Source organism: Alligator sinensis, unplaced genomic scaffold (genome assembly GCF_000455745.1).
Source record: "Alligator sinensis unplaced genomic scaffold, ASM45574v1 scaffold347_1, whole genome shotgun sequence".
Taxonomy (NCBI): domain Eukaryota; kingdom Metazoa; phylum Chordata; order Crocodylia; family Alligatoridae; genus Alligator; species Alligator sinensis.
In genome coordinates, this window is record NW_005841922.1 from 693,531 (window position 1) to 713,849 (window position 20,319).

Here is a 20,319-nt window from a genome sequence, read left to right on the forward strand (position 1 = left end):
CCCCCCCCCCAAATTTACCTCCTCCAAATAAAGCTGTTTCCATTAAAGAGAGTTAAAAAGAGCTGATTAGAACTTGGGGGAAAACAGTTTTCTGTGTTAAATCCAAGCCTGTCCATGTTTTGGTTCAGTGCAGCACAGCACAGTTTGGGGACAGGAGAAAGACACAGCAGAACAAAGTAGCTTTTGTGGAGGAGAGTAAGTAGAGTACCTGATACTAAAATGTGCTCCACTTACATTCTGGGACTCACCTGGATAGAGCTTTTTTTCTGTGCCAGGGACTCAGCATATGAATAGTGAAAAGTAAAAAATAATGTGGTCCAGTTTTAACTATCCCAGGTGTTTACTATTCATACCAATGTGTTTGTTTTTTTTAAATGAAATGTGTTTTAACTTGCGTTTTCAGCTTTTATAATGTGTGTTTGGGCTCTTTTAATTTAATTGTAGACCTTGTCAAAATTTATCTTAATTGTGCTGAAGTTTCTTTGAGCAAAATATTCATGGCTTTCCGATAGGTCTACCTACTTTATTGCTATAGTAACAGCACAAAGTGTTAGTTCTTTAAATAGTTTTGAGATTAATTGCCAAATCCATACAGGTTTGTGGGAGGTTTTCTTTTGATAATGGAGGGTTCAGTTTTCATAAGGAGGATGCATGATGGTGTCATCTTTCTGTCACTTTTTTTTTAACAGAATGTACTATTCTCTTTTTAACTTCAGTGGTAGAAAACATATATGTGACTGAAGTTTTAGCTACCTATGTGAGTCTTATTAAAATAGCTTAAAGTCTATATGGAGATGTAGTTATACTGGTATAACCTTCATGTATATATTCATTTTAAGGGAAAAGTAAAGCTTTATGGGTTAGCTTGTGTCCATTTACAGGTGTTATGTTTCTCCTGGGAGAATTGTAGCTTTCCTGGAAGAAACCACACGGGTGTATGGGCATAAAAACTGTTTCTCTCAGCATAAAAATGGCTGTTTTAGGAGCAAAATAATCCATTTTCCACCTGGTAGAGGTCACTCCTGGGTGGAGTTTTCTCTTGGGAGAATGAGCGCTTGTACATTTCACCACTCAGGAGGAGTTTAGTAGCAGAGAAAGGCTTTCATGCTTTCCAGAAACTAGCGTTATGCTGGTCTGGAGAGGGTGTGTGGAGAGGGCGACAGGATGAATGGTCATTTAGACAGATAGGGGAGAGGTGTAGCAGCAGCTTGCTGCTCCCAACCATCTCCTTGTATTGGGTTCCCCAGTGTGAGGAGTGGGTGGGCCTTTGCCACACTGCTACAGTCCCCATGGAAACAGGAGGACTGGAGCAGCTGCTGCTCCCCACACTTTCCTCTGACTGGGATCACTCTGGAAGGTGCAAGGGGCAGTGGAAAGGGAGTGGTTTCAGGCTGAACATCTATACTGCTCCCTCTCCTGTGATTATTTCTAGCATTGGAAATTCTCCATTGCTAGAAATGATCAACTGCACACTGAATGCATGTCTGGTTTAAGCAAAACTGTAAGAAAGTATTTTAAAGTATTGGAATAAGTATTCTAGACTTTTTATATGACAAGTTGTGCCTTTACAGCTGGCATGGTTTTCCCATAAGCAAGTGTCTGAGGAGGGCAAAAGGCTGTTTCCTTTGTAAGGAAGAATGTGGACTACTCATGATCAATATGATGCACAGTCTGTGTGGGTGTACACATACAATAATGAGTCATAGGTGTATGTGTGCATGAGTAATGCCTGAGTCATGCCCCAGTACCAGGCAGGCGATCCTTTTTGGCTACGAGGAACCTTGGTGAGATCAATCGGGTTCCCCCCCAGGTGCAGTAGTTCTTCCCATGGAGCTGTTTGCAGTACTAGATCTTCACAACAGATCAGTGGAGAGGCAAAGTAAAGTGTGCTGTAGGTCTGTAATTGCTCTTCAGTTTTAAAGTAGTGGAGTGGTTACAAGTAACTGGCAGATACCTGGAGGTGCTAGGGAGCCATTGTGTTCTTTCTGTTTTTCACCTCATTTGTTACTTAGAGCACCAGTATGAGGTAGCACAAATATTTCCCCATAACTTTGTACTTTCCATTGTGAAGGTTTAGAGTGGATAGGCTGTGTGCTGCCAAAACTAAACATAGTTGTGCTTGCTAATTGACATTTAGCCTTCTCCTAAATCCACTTTAATACCTCTCTACTTGACACATGCTTGAGGTGGCCTTTAATGTGGAATTTAATTTACATCTACTTTTATCATTGTTTGATCTTCAGTGAGCTGTAGATTATCTCTGATTTTATACGACTCCTGACTTCCTAATAGGAATCCTGCCTGGACCAATAGAGGGCTGTGCCCTTTACTGTTTCTCTAGGCACAGTGTGTTGTGCACAATGCTATCTCCTCTACCCGCAAAACCTCCCAGACCACCACCCTCTTTCACAGTGTCTCAGGGACTCACTGCAGCCTCCCCACTCCTGTGCCAGGGCCTTTTTGGGTCCCTATTTTCTCTTTCCTCATTATGTCAGGTGCTCTATATGTATCCATGTCTCCATCCACCCATACCAATGCCCCCCATTCATCCCCCTGCATCTGGAGGTGGGGAGTGTAGATATGTGCTACTTCATATCCCCTTCCTACGGTTGCCAAGAATGTCCTTTTCATTCTCTGCACCCTCCATATCTTTGCCTTAGTTCTTCCCCAGTGCTGGCTCAGTGCCACTCAGTCACTTTTCCCCTACCAAGGTACCCCATTTCCCCATCTTTCCATTGTGCCCTTTACCCCCTGTTGTATTACCAAATGCTAGAAGGTCTCCATGTGTGCCTCCATTTCCTGTCTACTCTCATAGTGTCCTCTCCTTTCCCCTGATTATCTTAGTAGTCTCCTCTGAACCAATTCCAGTCCAAATTAATTTTTTGAAAACATGGGTTACCAAAATTGTACAGAGTTTTCCAGGTGAGGCCTTACTAAGGTGGTTTGCGATTTAATACTTATTACCTCTATTGAAAGTACCTTGCATATTGATGGACTAAGTCAGCAGAAAGATTCTGATGAGAATAGATGAGATTCTATATACAGAAGTCATGGCAGTAGACCCTGAACAGAAGGTAGAGAGGAACCTGATCAATTAAGCAGGTGTGGGCTGTAGATGAGCATGACTTAAGATGAGAGTTATATAAATCAGTCGGTATGCCACAGGGAAACTGCACAAACAGATTAATAGGGTTCAGTGAACCAGATTTACTAGTTTGTGTAATTTAGCTGTTGGCTTACATAAAGCACGGTCCAGATTGGAGAGTATTGGAAGAATCTAGAATACAGAATGCCTGAATATATGCAACTGAGCCTGAAAGCCCAACTTATATATGAGGGTCTGTCAGAAAGACATAGGCCCTATTTTTTTTCTCAGCCAAATATTATTGAAAAAATATTAAACTTGCACAAAAACTGTGTACAGCATTGCTGACCACACAGCTGTTTTCCAGTGTAGTATCTCCTTGCCAGAGGCCTTTTCTACTGGGGAACAAGGGTGTGTATCCTGATGTTTTCCTTGTGCAGGCACTGTCACAAAACCAGCAATGCTTCACTGTCATCCTAAACATGCCACCCTTAAAAATCTGTCCTTCATTCTCTGGGCTGTAGGGAAGAAGGGGCAGCACTGTCCATCCGAATGATGAGATTTCCTCTGTGGTGCACAAGCTGGTGTGTAGGTGAGTGTTGCTGTGTAGAAGTAGCACCAGACATGTTTTTGTTTGGACATGTGCTTTGCATGTTTCTTCACCGTCTTGACATAGAAAGAAGTCAGCAACAGAAAGAAGTCAGCAACAGGAACACCCTCCATGTCAACGGCTTGCTGGGGAAACAGAAAGTAGATGTTATTTTTGCTAATCCTTATACAACCTTGGAATATGTGGCCTTATTCGCCAGTGGAAAAAGGCCTTTGATGGAGAAGGACACTTTAAAAATAGTTGCATGTTCAGCGATGATGTACATATCTTCTATGTAAACTTAATATTTTTTCAATAATATTTGGTGACTAAAAAATTGGAGGTATTTACTTTCTGACTGATCCTTGTTGAACAATGGCACATCCTACAATGAACAGTAGAGAGAGCAGGCTCAATGCTTTCATGTGTTCAGTATGTGATGTCTTTGAGCTATAGAAGACTTAAAGGGACAGAGCTTGAAATGAAAACATCAGTTGGAAGTTAACATTTTGTGGTGTGACTGACAAGAAACAGGAAATCTTACTTCTCTGCATTGGACAAAAGATTAATAAGCTGCGCTTGGTGACAGATGCCTGGCACAAGAGGCTGATAGGTAAAAAAAAGCCTGAGAAAAGCTGAGGAAGATGGAGGATGCTTGCATAAAATCTTTGCTTGAGAATAGAGAAATAATAACAGTAAAAATATCCTGCAATTGCATTCGCCTCTTTCATCCGTCTCACAGTGGTGGCTCATAATTATTCTTTGATTGTCAGGTACACTCATTTCCAGCTGAGGAGGTCTAGTTTGTAGCAGAAGTTCTTGTTCACTTGCATTTTACACTATTGGATTTCATCCTGTATCTAATACTTAAGTCATTAAGGTCATTCTGTTCTTCCATTATGATAATCCAATCCTTTTCTGTATTGATGATGCCTCCCAACATAATGTCATAAGCAAACTTCATTGTCATACATCTCTTTTTGTGTGTCAAGGTGGTTGATGAAAGCACTAAGCAAGATTGGTTGGAAAACCAATCCTTGAAGGATGCCACTAGAAACCACCCTGACATTTCCTCTTCTATTGCCATCTCCCCTTTAGTCGGTACTTACCAATTCTACAATTCTTGTGCTAATCCTCGTCTTCTTTTGCTTAACTAACAGTTTTTACTACTGGCACCATATCACATGATTTACTGAAGTCCAGACAGATGGGAACTGCCACATATCCTTTGTTTAGAAAATTAGTTAGTCTGCCAAAGAAACAATAGCCAACTCCATGGGCGGATCTAGGATTTCCTATAGTGGGGTGTGATACACTGCCCCTCAGACCATAGCGGATGGGGGCGAGATGTGGCTGGAGCACCAGGCCACTGAGGGGTACAGTAAGGAGCTAGGTTGCGAGCAAGAGCACTAAGTGGGTGCCCATCCTCTGTCACCGTTCCCCAGAGGACTTGGTCATTGTGGGGAGGCCCAGAGCTCCTCCTACACGGATCCAGCCAGGAGCTGTAGGGAGTGACTGTGTAGGGTGCCATGTCAGCTGAAGACAGCTGTAGGGCAGGGGTGGGTTACTTCTACCAGTACCTCTTCCTGGCCAGTGGTGATAATGGTAGTGGAGTGGCAGGGAGCAGGTGCAGGAAGAGGAAACCCATTCACTACTGCTGCTGTTCTCACTGGAGCCTGGCACCCTGTGCAGGTGCTCCCCATAGCCTGCAGCTAGAGCAGGGCAAGAGTGGCTCTGGGGCTTCCCCTGCACCCAGGACAGCAACTGTGGTGATGGCAGAAGGGGGATGTGGCTGCGCCAGTGTACCCCACCTAGATCTTCTCCATGTCTAGTCTGGCATGATCTGATCTACCTTTGATAAGCCTGTGTTACATTGTATCCCATTTTACCTTTATGTCTTTACTTTTTCTTTCAGAAATTGTTCCAAAGCCTTCCTTACTATTGCAGGGTAGGTAATTGGCCTGCCATTGTCTGGATCATCCCTTCCTTTCTGAAATGTAGGCTCAGCATTTCCAATCGTATGGATCTAGCCCTGACTTAATAGATTTATTAGAAATCCTTGCTAATGGATCTTTTGTGTTGTATGTCAGTCTCTTCAGAATTCTGGGATGGAAATTATTTACTCCCCTGGTTTGAGAGCATTACACTCTTGGAGTGTGGCTTCATCACCATTTGCATTCTGTGTTTCCCATTAGGCATATCGCTTTGCCCCATGTTCACCATCAACCCCTCTTCTCCCAACTCCCCCATATAGAAAACTGAGGCACAGCATCCATTCAGTTGCTAAACCATATGTAGGAGAACTTTCAACAGTCCTCTGTTTTTACTTTGTAGTAGACCCACTTCTTTCCTTGTCTCCTCTTTTAATGTGTATGTCTGAAGATTCATTTCCCATCTGATTTTAACGTCTGGTGCAAGGTAACGACCCCAGGACCACCACTTCTTTGACCTGTAGACAGTGGGAAGTAGTTGAAGGTTTCGGGTCTGCTAACTAGGAGACAGGGCCTTTGTGCATGTTTGATATTTTTCCCCTTTACGTGAGAAGATGGGTCTCTTCACCAAAATAAGTAGGTTCTGTCCACTGATGCCTAGAATGTTCCCTGAAATTGTTTTAGGGATATGAATGATTAAATGATTAATTATGTGACTGATAATCTCAGTGATAACCAGGTATAGCTTGCCAGTTATTTTTTATAAAAGGGTGGGGTGCAGTCTGGCAGTGAAGGGGGAAGGGAAGCCTCATGGTGTTCCTGGCAGGAACCAGAAGACGTCGGTCAGGCAGGAGGGAGGAGCGAGGCAGGGATTAGTACCCATAGCTAGTCTGTTCCCTCTCTCCCAGTGTGCTGGTGGCTGCAGCTAGCTGGGAAGACCCCTCACTTGCTCCTGCTGCCCACGGCTTTGAGGGCTGTGTTGTCTGGCAGGGCTGCTTCTCCTGTCAAAGGTGGCTCCTAGCAGCAGCCATGTCCGATGGGGTTTGTGTGTAGCCCCTGGCTCCCCACACTGCTCTGGGCAGGCGGCTACAGCCCTTTCCCTGTGGTGGGGTGAGGTGGGCAGGTGCACGCCCCTGGCTCTGCGCGCCCCGGCCAGAACTAGGTATGTGTTATCGGTTAACCATTTACCCAATATCATTAGAGGAGGTTAAACAGATAATTTTTTAATGATATTTACATCCCTAATTTGTAGAATATATTGGATGAAGCATTCGAAAGTTATTGCCTTCTAGACAGGCAAACAGACACACGATTGAATTAAAGTATAAGATATTACTTCACTTGGTTAATTTAAAAACTCCTTATGACAATAAAGAAATTTTTTTTGTTTTTTTTTGTTTCAAGAAATAAGATTAAGAGAGCTTTATACTTGGTACTGAGCCTGTATTTAAGGATAGCACATGGTTACAGACCCAAAAATATATTGACCTCAGTTTATATAGTTGCAAGTTTTTTGCTGGTTTGGAGAATTAATTTTCCCTCTTCCACTCTGTACTCTATGGAACAGGGCTGATAAAGTCTTTATTTCAGCACCTACAAAGCAGGGGCAGGGGTGCATGTGTGGAAGGGAGGGAGGGAGTGGGATTTAACATTAAAATAAGTTGAGTGGATACATCCACATATTATCTTTTAAAATTTGAACTGTGACTTGCTTGTATTTGCATTTACTAGTATGTTCAACTTGATGATCTTCTGGTTGGCTTTTTTTAAGGTTGTAGGCTACATGAATGTCCTACACAATTTTTAAAACAAAATTACAGTGCTTTGTAGTGTTTGTTTACTACGGAAACAGGAGAAAAGGATCCCACTATACTAGTTCAAAGAACAGAGCTTTTGCTTTTTTTCTGCAACCTAATATATAATTTTCTTTAGCAAAATAAATTCATCCTTATAGTTAAAAACAAGTAAATAAAATGATTATTTAAAACAAATGAATGTCAAGAATGAAATGTTTTCTGGCTTTCATGATGCTATCTTTGCAGAAGTCCTCAATGATTTGCCTTCTACTGATAGAATCCTATTTATAGTGAACATCTATTTTTGGTTCATCTGGCTCAAATCCCCTCCTATGGTTGGTTTGCTCTGTGGTGAAGTTTTTGAATCATTTAAGATAAATGTTTCTGTTCTTTGGTTTTACAGTGAAACTGATTGGGCTTTTTTTCCCCTATCACTTTTACCTAATAGTATAGCATACATGCACATTTAAATGACTTCAGATAGACCAGCAGCCTGGATGAACTAACATTTTAAGATTGTAAAAATATTTTTGGTAAAATAAAACTATTTTCTTTTACAGACACTGAATCCCAAATGGAATGAAGAATTTTATTTTAGAGTAAGTTTCCCTTTATTTGTGATAACTAATAATAGAGAGCTTATCTCTCAGTGTAATTAAACATTGGAGTGGGTGGGGAGGACATGTTAATTGGTTTATTTCAGAGTATAAAAAATCACTTGACTAGATAACATTACCACCTAATCTCTTTTTCTTAAAAACAGAATAGAAAGTGAGATATTAACATATGGTTTAGCATACAAATGGGTGGTTGCACAATTTAATAACGCTTCATTTTATGCAGGCTTTGAGTTGATGCATATAAAGGATAGAAAACTCTTCACTAAAATACAGTTTTTAGTATACAGTGTTTGCTGTGGTATTAAATGGTCAATGTAATGGCAAATAAGGAAAATATTTCCTAATGTGTCATAGCACAGCATAATTTTAATGAAAGAATCTATATAGCTATTTTATGCTTAAAGATCCTGAAAGTTGAGCTGGAACGACAAAAATCCCCCAAACAAATTAGAAGTAAAGGAGGACAATTGAACGAGTGAATTTTGGCCTATGGCATAAGGGCAAAGGAAAAATATAAATATTATTTTCGTTGTAACTAATTAAATTAACATCAGGTCATGTTAAAGTTGATAGAACTGAACCTAAAACGTTGTGTTTTCTGTTACAAGTAATAACTGGCATTTTATATATATATTTTAAATAATAGAATTAAAATAGTAACTGCTCCAAATTGCACTTCATATATTTATGGAATCCAAATGAGTGAGAGCAAAAAACATTTCTGATCCTCAGATGCTACAAAGATTTTTCTGGGTGGAGTTGATTTCTGGGCAGTTGTAGTCTCTTTTTCCCTTCACAAAAGTAGGTTAGGTAAAATTTCAGCAGTTTAATCTTTAACAACAGCTGTTTGAGAACAGGCACAAGCATGGCATTGTGAATTGTTAAAACTGGAGTATCCTGCAGCATGTTTTTTGTACAGTTCTAGCCATTGACCATTGTGCTAATTTGGTAACTTAAATAGTTACTAAGGAATATATGTTAATATCTAATCTGGGAGATAAGAAATGCTTTAAAGTGAGTTTCCATTTCAAAATAGGTTTTTTTTGAGACTGCACCAGTGAACTTTTAATAGATTTGTTTTTAAATCTCTAAAATTATCTTTACAGCATTAGCTGTTTCTCATCCTATAGATTGCTTGCAGACATAAAAAACAAAACAGCAGAGCTTTAATTTAAACTCGATGCACTCCTCTGCCGAGTCCAGCATGTGCCCAGAAGAGGCAGCACGTTAGTTGGACCTGGCTTGCCCAGGATCTGTACAGATCGGTCGCTTCACTGGGGCTTTTTTGGCACTTTTATCTAATAGCTGATTGAGTCAGCTTTAAATGAAATGGCCAAAAAACCTTGCTGAAGAGCCCGATCTACACAGATGCGGTGGAGTCAAATGGAAGTAATGCGCTGCTGCTTCTGGTAAAGTGTGTACCTTTTTTATCTCCCTCCACGTCTGTTAGTAGCCATTATGTACTCAGGGGAAAAACAGACTTAAACCTGTTTGTGTGAATAATGCTGAATTCCTAGGAATTTTCTTGCTACTAGGAGCTGAGTGCGACTCACCCCAGCTTTACCCATTCCAGTCGCAACAGGATTTGATGCATTCAGAGTTCTTGTTACCTGAATTTGTCTGGTTATGTTACATTTTCACTTATAAAGTTTGGCATTTCTGTTTAGGTATTGGTGATTATTGGGCTTCTCCATAAAAGGATATAAGGAAAATGGTAGTTTCTTTTTGACACACAACAAGCCGTAAAAATGAAAAAAGTTTAAATCAAGTAGGTGCCCACCATTGCATCGTTAGCATTTATTCCCAGTGAATATAATTTGCTAAACATAAGTTTAGCATATAGATGCGTAACTTAAATTTATTAAAACCCAAAACATGGTAAACCCAGAGAATTTCTATCTATCTATCTATCTATCTATCTATCTATCTATCTATCTATCTATCTATCTATCTATCTATCTCTTTTAAATTTAAAGATTTAAATACAGAAATCAAGGTCCCAGAACAATCTGAATTCTGTCCTAGAAGAGACCTCCTGGAGGTAGGGGAAGAAGGAGCAATTTTGTATCTCTTCACTGGCCGCCAAAGAAAAGGTGGCCAGTTAGCAATCTGGCTGGAGGATAATGGAGATGAGGCTTTGCACCTTTACTACAAGATGAACCAGTCACTTGGAGGCATACTGCTGACCATGCTTCACTGCCCAGTGGTAAAAGCACCCGTACCCTTGTCTCCACTTAAGATTTTACAGGAAAAAATTAGATGAAACCTGTTGCTCAATGAACCCAAAGCTTAATGCAATGTTTATCCATCACGTATATTTAGATTTGGTTCCACACTGGGGAGGTGATTCAGGAAACTGAGCTCTGGTACATGTAACTCCATTTTTTCCTACATTGTCTTTTTATAAAAAGGTGGGGCATTGGAGGGCAGATCATAAGGCACAGTGCTCACATACCTGGATGTTCCCCCTCCAGTGGAAAAGCCACATGTTCAGGACTTGTAGGAACTGGCTATATATGCTTGCATTTATGATTTCACTGATATTCTCTGGCTTGCCCTTGGTCAGTTTAGGACTCTGTAATGATCCAGACTACTGGAAGTCTTGTTGCTTTAACAGCAGAACAGGTACTACACAAACATGTTAAACTCCTGGTCAGAAATAAACACAATGAATTCATGCACAAGGTGGCTCAAACTGCTCAATATAGTTAAATTTGGAATTTCCCCTCAATCTCACAGATGTCTGCCCAGTGTGGATTATCTTCTTTGTGTTGCCTCAAGTAGAATATTGGGAATAGCCCACTATATTCAGAGGAGTATTTGTTCCTTGGCTACAGTATTGGGAAAGTTTTCTGAAAATGCACAGTGTGTGTGGTCTAACTTTAATTCAGTTTTACAAAGTGTTCCTTGTGGTGAATAGTCACCACATATAGACAGATGAACAGAGGGTAAATAATAGAAAGACAGTATATTTCTGAATGAAAAATCTCAGAATCCAGGCCAAAAGAGAAACAGCCTCTTAAAAATCTGTTTGGTGCATCACCTGTTAGGATTTGCAGCTGCAGTACTAATGAAGTCCCCAGAGTCCCATCAGTCTGGCCATCTAGGGACTTTCATGGACCAGTAACCATGGAGCCTCCTATGCCTGGTAGGATAGCTCTCTTGGTATGCAGTAGCCACATCTCTCTCCTTTGGAGTTTTCTGCCGGAACAGGAATGTAGCATATAGTATGCTCTATTAATTGCTGTATATAGAAATATAATATTGAAACATAGAATGTTTGCTGCACATTTAGGCATGAAGCGTTCTTGCACTTGCACATTAAGTGTAATTGGAGCTGGGCACAAAGCTTGTTGGCCTCTCATCCTTATGGTTGTGGTTTAGTTATTTAACAAACTGCAATAAATGGCTTATGTCACCATAAAAGTAATGAATGTAAAGTAACACTGTTTGTATTTTCTGATAGGTAAACCCAACCAATCATCGACTCCTGTTTGAAGTGTTTGATGAAAACAGATTGGTGAGTATAGTCCTTGTACTGCTCTTTGTATTTTTATTAAACACAAAGTGGAGCACAGGAGTGCCACTGGCTTCCCGGTTGGTGAGATTGGCTGTGGGGACCCCCCCAGTGACTGACTGGCCACTGTGGGGGGCATGTGCCTCCCCCACTCTGACTCAGGTGTTACCAGTCGCCCATGCACAGATGTCATGCAGCTTCTTTAAATTCTTGGATACTTTGACATATCCTAATTCAGGGGTTGGCTACTTTTTAGGAGTGGCATACCAAATTGACAGAGCTCTGTTCATGGGGGGAGTAGGGAAAAGAAGGTGCTGCTTCTGACCCAGCAGCTGCCACCACTTCTTATTTACCAACACCAAATTACTCCTGATTCTCCCTGATGTCTTGGCTTTGCAGGCTAAACAAAATCTCTTGAGGAGGTTGCTGACCCCTGTTCTAATTAAAAAGTTCGTATTATCTGGGATATGTCAGCAGCTACACCAAGGAACATAAAATGACGCACATAAACCGGGACATCAGTCTGTTTTACAGCACCAATATTCAAATTTCTTTTCCTGTACCAAGGTCATCTTTTGCAATGGGGAAGTTATAATGAAAATTCTAGCCTTCCAAGCCTTATGAGCTGCTCGTTTTGATAAGATTAAATAGCTGTCTCCCTTTAATAGGTATCTGTGCAAAAATCTTTATGCTTTGGTTCTGGGGAAAGTAGAAGAGATTGGTGCCATATTATACTTTGTAAACTACTAAAATAAAATCCAACACTTTTAGCACCACTCTCCTGTGTTATTACATAAAATGTTAATTTTGCTCTGATTAGGATAAGTACATTGTGTTTCAGCAAAATGTGTGTACTATATTGGGATGAGTGGGAGGGGAAATAAGTTTTGCTAGGTAGTTGGAATATGTTTTTATTACTTTATGAGATCTTTAACATCAAAACAGATCATTCCTAGAAAAGCAGTTTCTTTTTTCTTCCCTAGCTCTCCATCAACTGTAGTGCAAGATAGAATATACATACAGACTCTTAAGGGGAAAGATCTAGGGAATATTGTAAGGAAGTAACCTAACATAGGTATATGGACTCTGTGGTTGTTGGCGTGCATTTAATCAAAAGAGAAATTGGGATCATCTGTTATACAAACATAGGCCACCTCCCTTTGACCTGCAGGAGATTCTTAGTTAGATTTGGCTAGCTGTAGTTGTCTTTGTAGGCTAACCAGTGGGTGGGACAACATCATAACCTTTTGAATGGGTCTTATTCCAGGCAGCAGAGGGCAGTGTTGTGCACAGTCAAACCAGGCAGAAGGCAGGGCAGAGTGGCACAGTATAAACTAATTCAGAGGTGTAAGTTTTTGTAAACAATAGCTTACTTCATCATATGCTATGATTTGGCTGGACATGATGCCATTCTCAGCATCTGACAGTGGAGTTGTTGCTTACAAAAGCTTATACCTCACTTAATTCGTTAGTCTACACAGTGCCACTCGCCCTGCCTTCTGCCTGCCTAACTTGGCTGACCGCCTCCTGAAGTCAAACCAGAATGCGATAGTTTAGTGGCGGTCACTTAAAAGGTATTTTTCAACTGTTACTGCAAAGCGACATTTGAGACCTTTCTCTTGCTTACATTTCAGATATTACGTTTGGTAACTTGGGGTGCTTTTTTAGATGGAGCTAATGTGAATAAATATATATATATATATATATATATATAAAAACAAAGAGCACTTATGGTTCAGTTTATCATAGTGATAAGTTATGTGCCTTAGGCTGAGGGTGCATTGAACTGAATTTTTTTAGATTGATTTTTATGTTATGACTATATTTTGGGAGCCAAAACACTTATATTTTTCTGTGTTATAGTTTACATTGGGAGTAAATAACTGGTATAAAGCCTAATTTTGTCAGGGTTTTTTTTTCTTTTTTTGGTTCAACTTGTACCATAGCCATCACAGAACTGTGAGATTGGAGAAGGTTGCCCCTGCTACCCAGCCCTGCCACAACCAAAAATATTTGGTAACAAGTTTTTAAGCATTAGTGCAAAAAGTCTTTGTCATCCAAATAGTCTAAAACCTTCTTTGTCATCTGAAATGTGTATTAAAATAATAATAGCACCTGGGATTGCATCAGGCAATCTTCAGTACTGTTGCTGCTTAGAAAATACCCATGTTTTTCTTGTTGTTGGCTCATAGTCCAGTTAAAACAATAGAGGATTGTCCTGGCCTGTGGCTATTTTGTCATTTAAAGTAGCTTCCATTTCTCTTATAATTGGTCATTTTCTGTTTTTGAAAGCAATCTGTTGGAAAACAGAGGTTTAATGCCTAAGTGGGGGGCTGACCTACCCCCACAAGTTTTCATAGCTGTTGACAAAACTAGTGCTTTTGGTTTTCAAACAAGTTCCCTCTCTGCACTACTGAATGGGGGATACTTTTGTTTCTTTTTGAAGATTCTTTTTAATTGGTTGTTGTACGAACCATGAACAAGTGTATTAAAACTCCAGGGCCCCTCAAATCTGCTCCCCCCACCCTTTTTTTTTTTTTAAACAGTGAGATTCTGGAGGGCTGATTTTTAGGGGATGTTATAATTTTGGGTTGTATCCTGTCTGTTCATTGTTCTTTGAGCTCTTTTGGCTCTTAGCAAGCATAACTGTATTCCATGCTGGCAATCAGACTCGTGGTAATATTGCTAACTTTCTCATTGGAAGTCTGCCAGCGCTGGGCAGTGTTTTTGTACGGTGTTTAAGGGAAATCAGGACAAAGCTACATGCACACCCGTCTCCAGTTTTCACTCATCTTTGCTGCCTGGTAAATCTGAAAAAGAAACTGTTTCCTGCCATTTTGCTCATTTCTGCTTCTTGCGTTGTGTGTGAAATCCTTGTCATATGTAAGGTTTCTGTATTTGTTGTAGTTTTTATGTAGCGAATAAGCTGTACTGAGTAGCATAGGCTATGCTGTGTTTACAGTGGCAACGTGGAACTTGTGCCCTTTTCCAGAGAAAATAGTTTGTTACTTAAATCATTTTAAGAACAAGGAAAAATCTAAAGCATAACCATGCACTAATATTTATTTATGTTCTACCATGGTAGCCTAATGTTGGAACAGACACCACCGAAACGGATCAAGCCTGAGTCTGTCTCTTCCCTGAACCCTTTTCTACTTGCCTATCTGCGTATGACGTTGACTCAAACTTTTTAACAGTAAATTAGAGTGGTTTTTTTTTTCTAGTTAACTCTCACAGTCTCTCTCTCTCTCTCTCTCTCTTTTCCCCACCCCCCTCTCTCTCTGTCTCTGCTGAGTACAAAAGTGCCCTGTGAATATTATGTGGTTTAGATTTATAGCAGTACCGAGTGTGTTTGCTGCCTTAGTCAGCTGTGAGAGCTCTCCCGCTGGGGCCGCTCCTTTCTGATGGAAAAGGAGCAGCTGGGAAGGTGCTGTTTCAGGCTCTTGCTGGTATTAAAAAAAAAAAAAAAATCACTAGCTTGCATTGGAGAGGGGGAACCAGGTCATGTGATTCCAACCATCCTACCCTATGTGACAGTGTGTAGGAGCGCTGATTGCTCTTATCCAATCATGCCTGGAATGCTGCTTGCCACTTGGGCTATTTCTGCTATCTGTCGCTATCAGTGCTGCAGTGCTAACAGTTTGGCAGATGGGACACTTTTTCTTGGAGTTTATGTCTATGGTTTTTAACTTCTGGCAGTTCCTGAATTGCTGCTGTTTTCCTTCTCCTTTTCCTCTCTCTGTAAAACCATGGCCCATCGGCTGCGGTTTCATTTTGGCTCTGGACGAAGCAACACAGCCCCTGAATCGGAGATCCTAGACCGCGAAAGAGAAGATGACTTTTTCATGGCATTCCATACTTTGCCCCGAAGAAACAGTCCTCATCCTTTCTCCCGACATGGAGCGGATTATGGTGGCAGCGATTTACAAGAAGTGGGCACCTTAAAAAGGAGCACGTCCATGTTTATTCCTCAGCTGCTGAACAGTATTGATGTGCGCCCAACAAGGAGCTCATCTATGCACATTTCCCTTCAGCGCAAAGCGGTGAATGGCTATGCTGATGAGTGCGGAGCCCCAGATTCTCCAGATGAGACGCTTCCATGTAAATTCTCAGACTTTAGGGAGAATCTGACATCACCCATGGAAAGTCGTTCTTCCTCGCCAAGCAGTCCAGAAGTGACACCAGAAAATTCACCGCCCAGGGGGCCTGAAGAACTAGGGCAACAGGTTAACGGAGCTGCTTCCTGTAACCATTCAATATTTTGTACAATTCCTTCCAGTAACCAGAGTGACGCCGCTGCATCTACTGCCCCAGACGATGAGGCAAGTGAAGCAGCTTCAGGTTTAAACATAAGTGGTGTACGGATTCAGCATCGTGCTTCCAGCGCCGATATGCATCAGGTAACACTTTTGCCCTTTGGGTCTGAGGCTCAGCACAATGTTCCTGCCTCTGAACCGAGGCGCTGGTCTTTGCAGCATCTGCCAGATATGTCAGCGAATTCAGGAAAAAAGCTCTTTGTTCTCCAGTTGCAGCAGCCACAGGCCAGCGGTACGGGTATAGGAGGCGATTACAATTTTGGTTTTACTGGAACAAAAGGAGACAGGTTGGTGAGATATCCACGGATACGGCTGGAAAGGAGCACTTCCTACCCGGTCCAGCCACGACCAGAACAGATTAGCCCTGTGGAAGATGGAGCAAATTCAGAACTTCATGGAAATGGCAGAAATGGGTCAGAAATATCTAGAAGCAATTCAGTAGAAAGGATTCCTCAAGGACAAGGGGGATGCACGTTTAAAATCAGACCAGATCAAAACACAAGGCAGCAACATTTCAGAATTCTTGTAACCCGTGGTCCTGAAGAACAAAATCAAGCTCCTGCTCAGGAGAGCCCTGGTACACCTGGTCCTACAGCGGCCAGGGCCACAGTAAGTACCTCTCTGAATATGCTTCCCTGGTAACCTATATTTTCTAGGACAACCTAGAAAAGCTTCTTCATTTTCAGATAAAGATCTTCACTCATTTAGTACAAGAAGGCTCAACATTTCTCTGGAACAGTCTGTAAAGCATCTTTATTTCTAACCTAAAATAACTTTTGCTCCCAGTGATGATTACAAGTGTAATGTTTTGTTGAGATCCTAATGGCTCACATGTTGCTTAACTCAGTGTGACGTCAGCTGAAGAGACTCGGGATTGGGAGCCCGTGTCACTGTTCCTTAATTACCTTAGCAGCGTGCTAGTCTTTGCTGTGCAAAGAATTCCTTTTTTTTAAACAAATATTACAGTGCTTTCTGAATATAATATGTATACATACATACACATACCCACAGACTTAACATGAAAGCAAAATACACTAATAGCTTAGGGCTTGGAAATTACATAGTAAGTTTTGGTAAGGAAACTAATGTTGCTTTCAAACTACGAGGGGGTTGGAATTGTTATCGTTATTACAAAAAAATACTTTTGTACGTCATCTTTTTTGGTGTAAGAACTTTTCACATATGCCGTTTTGTGCTCTCTACCCCTTCAGTGTCTAATGAAATGTGATCAGGCTACTGTAAGTGTGGTTTTCACATCACTAAGTAACGTCTCGTTTTGTACATCTTGGGCATATAAGTGTCTCTTAACAGCATCTTGGGTATGATGTTGCATTATAAAGTGAAAAATTGTCTTATAATGCTTGTTTCTCATATAATGAGGGAGAATTTGTGTTTTATGTTATTTTAAACAATTATTTTAAAAACCCAAGTGTGGTTAAACCTGAAGGGGGTAGAGGAGTCATTTGCTTGAATTGCTTTATAGTGCAATTTAACACTGCCCACTTGAGTTTCTAAGCTTAATGATGCTGTATATAGAATAGTAAGTATTCTGTCTCCAGCTGTGAAAACAGCCTCGCTAGAACAGATTTTGGCCTTTTATTACTTGTACACTGCCTTATTCTTTCACGCTCTCTTTCAGTTAAACGTAGCAGAGAAAGACAGCTGCTAAATGCAGCAAGGCCATATGATGACTGCAGGTTTTATAGCAAAAAACAAATAGTATGGAAGTTATTCCAAGATAGCCATCTTTTTAACACTCCAGCACCCATTAGGAATACAAGAATACTTGTCCTCAAAGCTCTAATTCAGAACACAAAAACTTCTGTTCAATTTGTGTTCCAGATAAAAACCCCTTGTATATGTATTGATTAGTGTCTTTGCTGGCAGCTTCTGGATATTTTGCATTCTGAATTCTCCTATTGAAAATATCTCTGGTGTTTTCCTTTCATTAGGAGTTCACACGTGCTCTTCAATATGTTAAATAAAATGTTACTATTCTGTCACATAAACATTTAGTGTTTTTCCTTTTTTTATTTTCAGAAGTTTTAATCTGTAATAGTAGGCCTGAACTGCATACATATTTGGATACCGATTTTCCTTGAAATTTAAGGATGTTTCAGTGCAGGAATTTGGGAGAAAAAGGGCGAGTTGTGAAGCTCAATCCAAATTAATCCGGTTGTAATTTTTTGTAAATTTGGGGTAATTCACAGGCAGTCTTTTGGTTTAGGCCCTAGTCTAGAGTTGACCAGAGTTTTGAGACACCATCTAAACCTCTGTCAGGGAGGCTTCCACAGCATTTCAACATACTGTTACCCCAGATCACCCAGTCTTAAGTCTTAACTGTCATTTTCCATTGATCACCTCTAGTTTTTTGTCCAGCAAACTGTTATGCCTATAACAGTCGAGCTATTCACAGGGGAAGAAAGTGACCACAAACCTGATATATAAATGCTTTAGACACACAGGAGGAAGAGTCCAAGCTGTACAGTTTGGATGTTCTTACTCTGATGTCTCTGACCCAATACTTACCTTCCTTAGCATGGAGAAAGGGACCCCTGAAAGTACTCCTAAACTTGGCCTTCACTATAGCATTCATTTATAACCCAAAACGCACATTTTAAGATTGCCTATAGACAATAATAATACTTGTTTCTAAGTGCATCTAATTTTAGCCACCACATAAAATTAATTAGTCAGTCATGTTGCTTGGCAGTTGCAGAGCCACTCAGGCCAAAGGGGATTTAAATTCTTCACTGCAAACAGGTTTCCTAAATTAAAGTGCTTAAGATTTTTTCCCCCCCTTTTAAATATACTATGCTCTCTTGACATTATTTCTAGTGAGCCCAGAAATGTCCTAGGGGGAGGCAGTTCGTTACGCATGTTTCTATAGGAAATCTGGACAAGGAAAACAATTTAAGAATGAATATTTTCTTTATTTAGTTTACAAATAAAATGCTTTTCACTGGGGTGTTGCTTTTAATTCATTCCTAAAAAAATTGTTTTGATGGATGTCACATGATGATGGGCCAGTATTTGCTGCAGTGTTTGTTTTACTAAACTGGAGGGTAAAATCTGTTTGGGTAAAATCATTTCTAGACTCTTCCAGTTCAGCTAGTTTGTGTGTATTTGATTGATATAGGGCACGGGCCTAGCACTGTAGGCAGCAGCTGCTACAGCCTTATTTATCTTGAGTGAAAACATTCATGCGGGCGTCTGCAGTCCTACTGCTACCAAGTGTTTATGACCTTTCAAATATCTTCTGTTTTAGTCAGAAGTGTTTTTGGGCAGGGAGGATGTATTTCATTATGAGTTACCATAAAATATTGAGTAAAGTAAAAGCATGTGACCAGCTTTGGAGTAGGAACCAATCTGTTAAAATCTTGATTTGGAAGTTTCATGGCAAATTCTCTTGACTGCCCTCTTACTTTACATGCACTTGTGTACGCATGTGGGTGTCTGCATATAAAAAATAGATTTTGCAGTATATCATTGTGTTTGTAGTGTACATTTTGCTCTACATCTATATGTCCAAACTGCTGCTGTATTTGAACCTACACAACTTCATGTATCGAACAACTGGTTTTGGAGAATCCAGTATTCCAATTGAAAGATTGAAAGCAAAAAGTGTAATTTGATAAATAAAACATTGTGGTATTACATCGTAGCTGATATGAAATTGTAGTAAAAATAGATGAGATGGCACCTCCAAATCTTGTAAATCAGTTCTGCAGTTATCACAGCTGAACTTTCATTTTTTTTTCTCCATTTTAAATATTGTTCTAAGTTAGCTCCAGCTAGCAGCAGTAATTATTAAGCTTCCCTCAACAACTGTTTGGTTTTTGTAGAGGGGAAAGATTTGAGTGTGAGATTTGGAGCCTGGATTTCTTTCTCTCTCTTTTTTACTACTTTTAGGGGGTTTTTTTAAGGCTTTTAATTATTTGGATTTTTTTTAAATCTCTATTTCTACAGATTTCTGATGCAAGCAAAATCAGACTACAATGGTCTAAAACTAATATACAAACAATGCATGTGGTAGCAATCTGCCCTATTCCATTTGAAATTTGTGGCAAAACCTTAATTTACTTCAGTGAAAATGGATTGGGCCTAAAGTGTGTAATACGACATTCTACAATCTAACTTCGAGCACGATGCCTTCATGGTGCCTATACAGATATCCATACATAGAGACAAATAAAATATATGTATGGAAAATAAGATACTATAAAGGAGTGTTCATTTTAAAAGAGAACTGTGCTAGACTTCTTTCTACATAATGTCTCAAAATCTGACATTGACTCCTAATAGACGCATACATTTTTTTCTAAAAACTTGTCTACAATTTCAAATGAATACCTGTTCACAATGTCTGTTTTCCATTACTCACTAACAAGCTCTGTAGAAATAAATTGTTCAAGTACTCTAGGTCTTCATTGTGAAAGTTTCTCTATTATTTGTTCTCTTTCCC

General features: G+C 40.1%; 1 protein-coding gene across 15 annotated transcripts in view; it reads left to right on the plus strand.

Annotated features, from left to right (window-relative positions):
• The window catches only part of NEDD4L (neural precursor cell expressed, developmentally down-regulated 4-like, E3 ubiquitin protein ligase), a 288,447-nt gene that overhangs the window by 81,684 nt on the left and 186,444 nt on the right, over positions 1-20,319 (plus strand). For 5 of the 15 annotated variants that reach the window (XM_025198473.1, XM_006019096.3, XM_006019097.3 and 2 more), the window contains 2 exons: positions 7,962-8,000; positions 11,488-11,541. Coding sequence is in view for 8 of the 15 variants with exons in the window: in XM_025198467.1 (XP_025054252.1) it covers positions 15,288-16,463 (1,176 nt within the window). In the remaining 7 variants the exon portion in view is untranslated. Of the gene's footprint in view, positions 1-3,647; positions 3,678-7,961; positions 8,001-11,487; positions 11,542-15,001; positions 16,464-20,319 lie in introns of those variants that run through there. The other 10 variants (XM_025198462.1, XM_025198465.1, XM_025198469.1 and 7 more) reach the window with 6 other exon arrangements.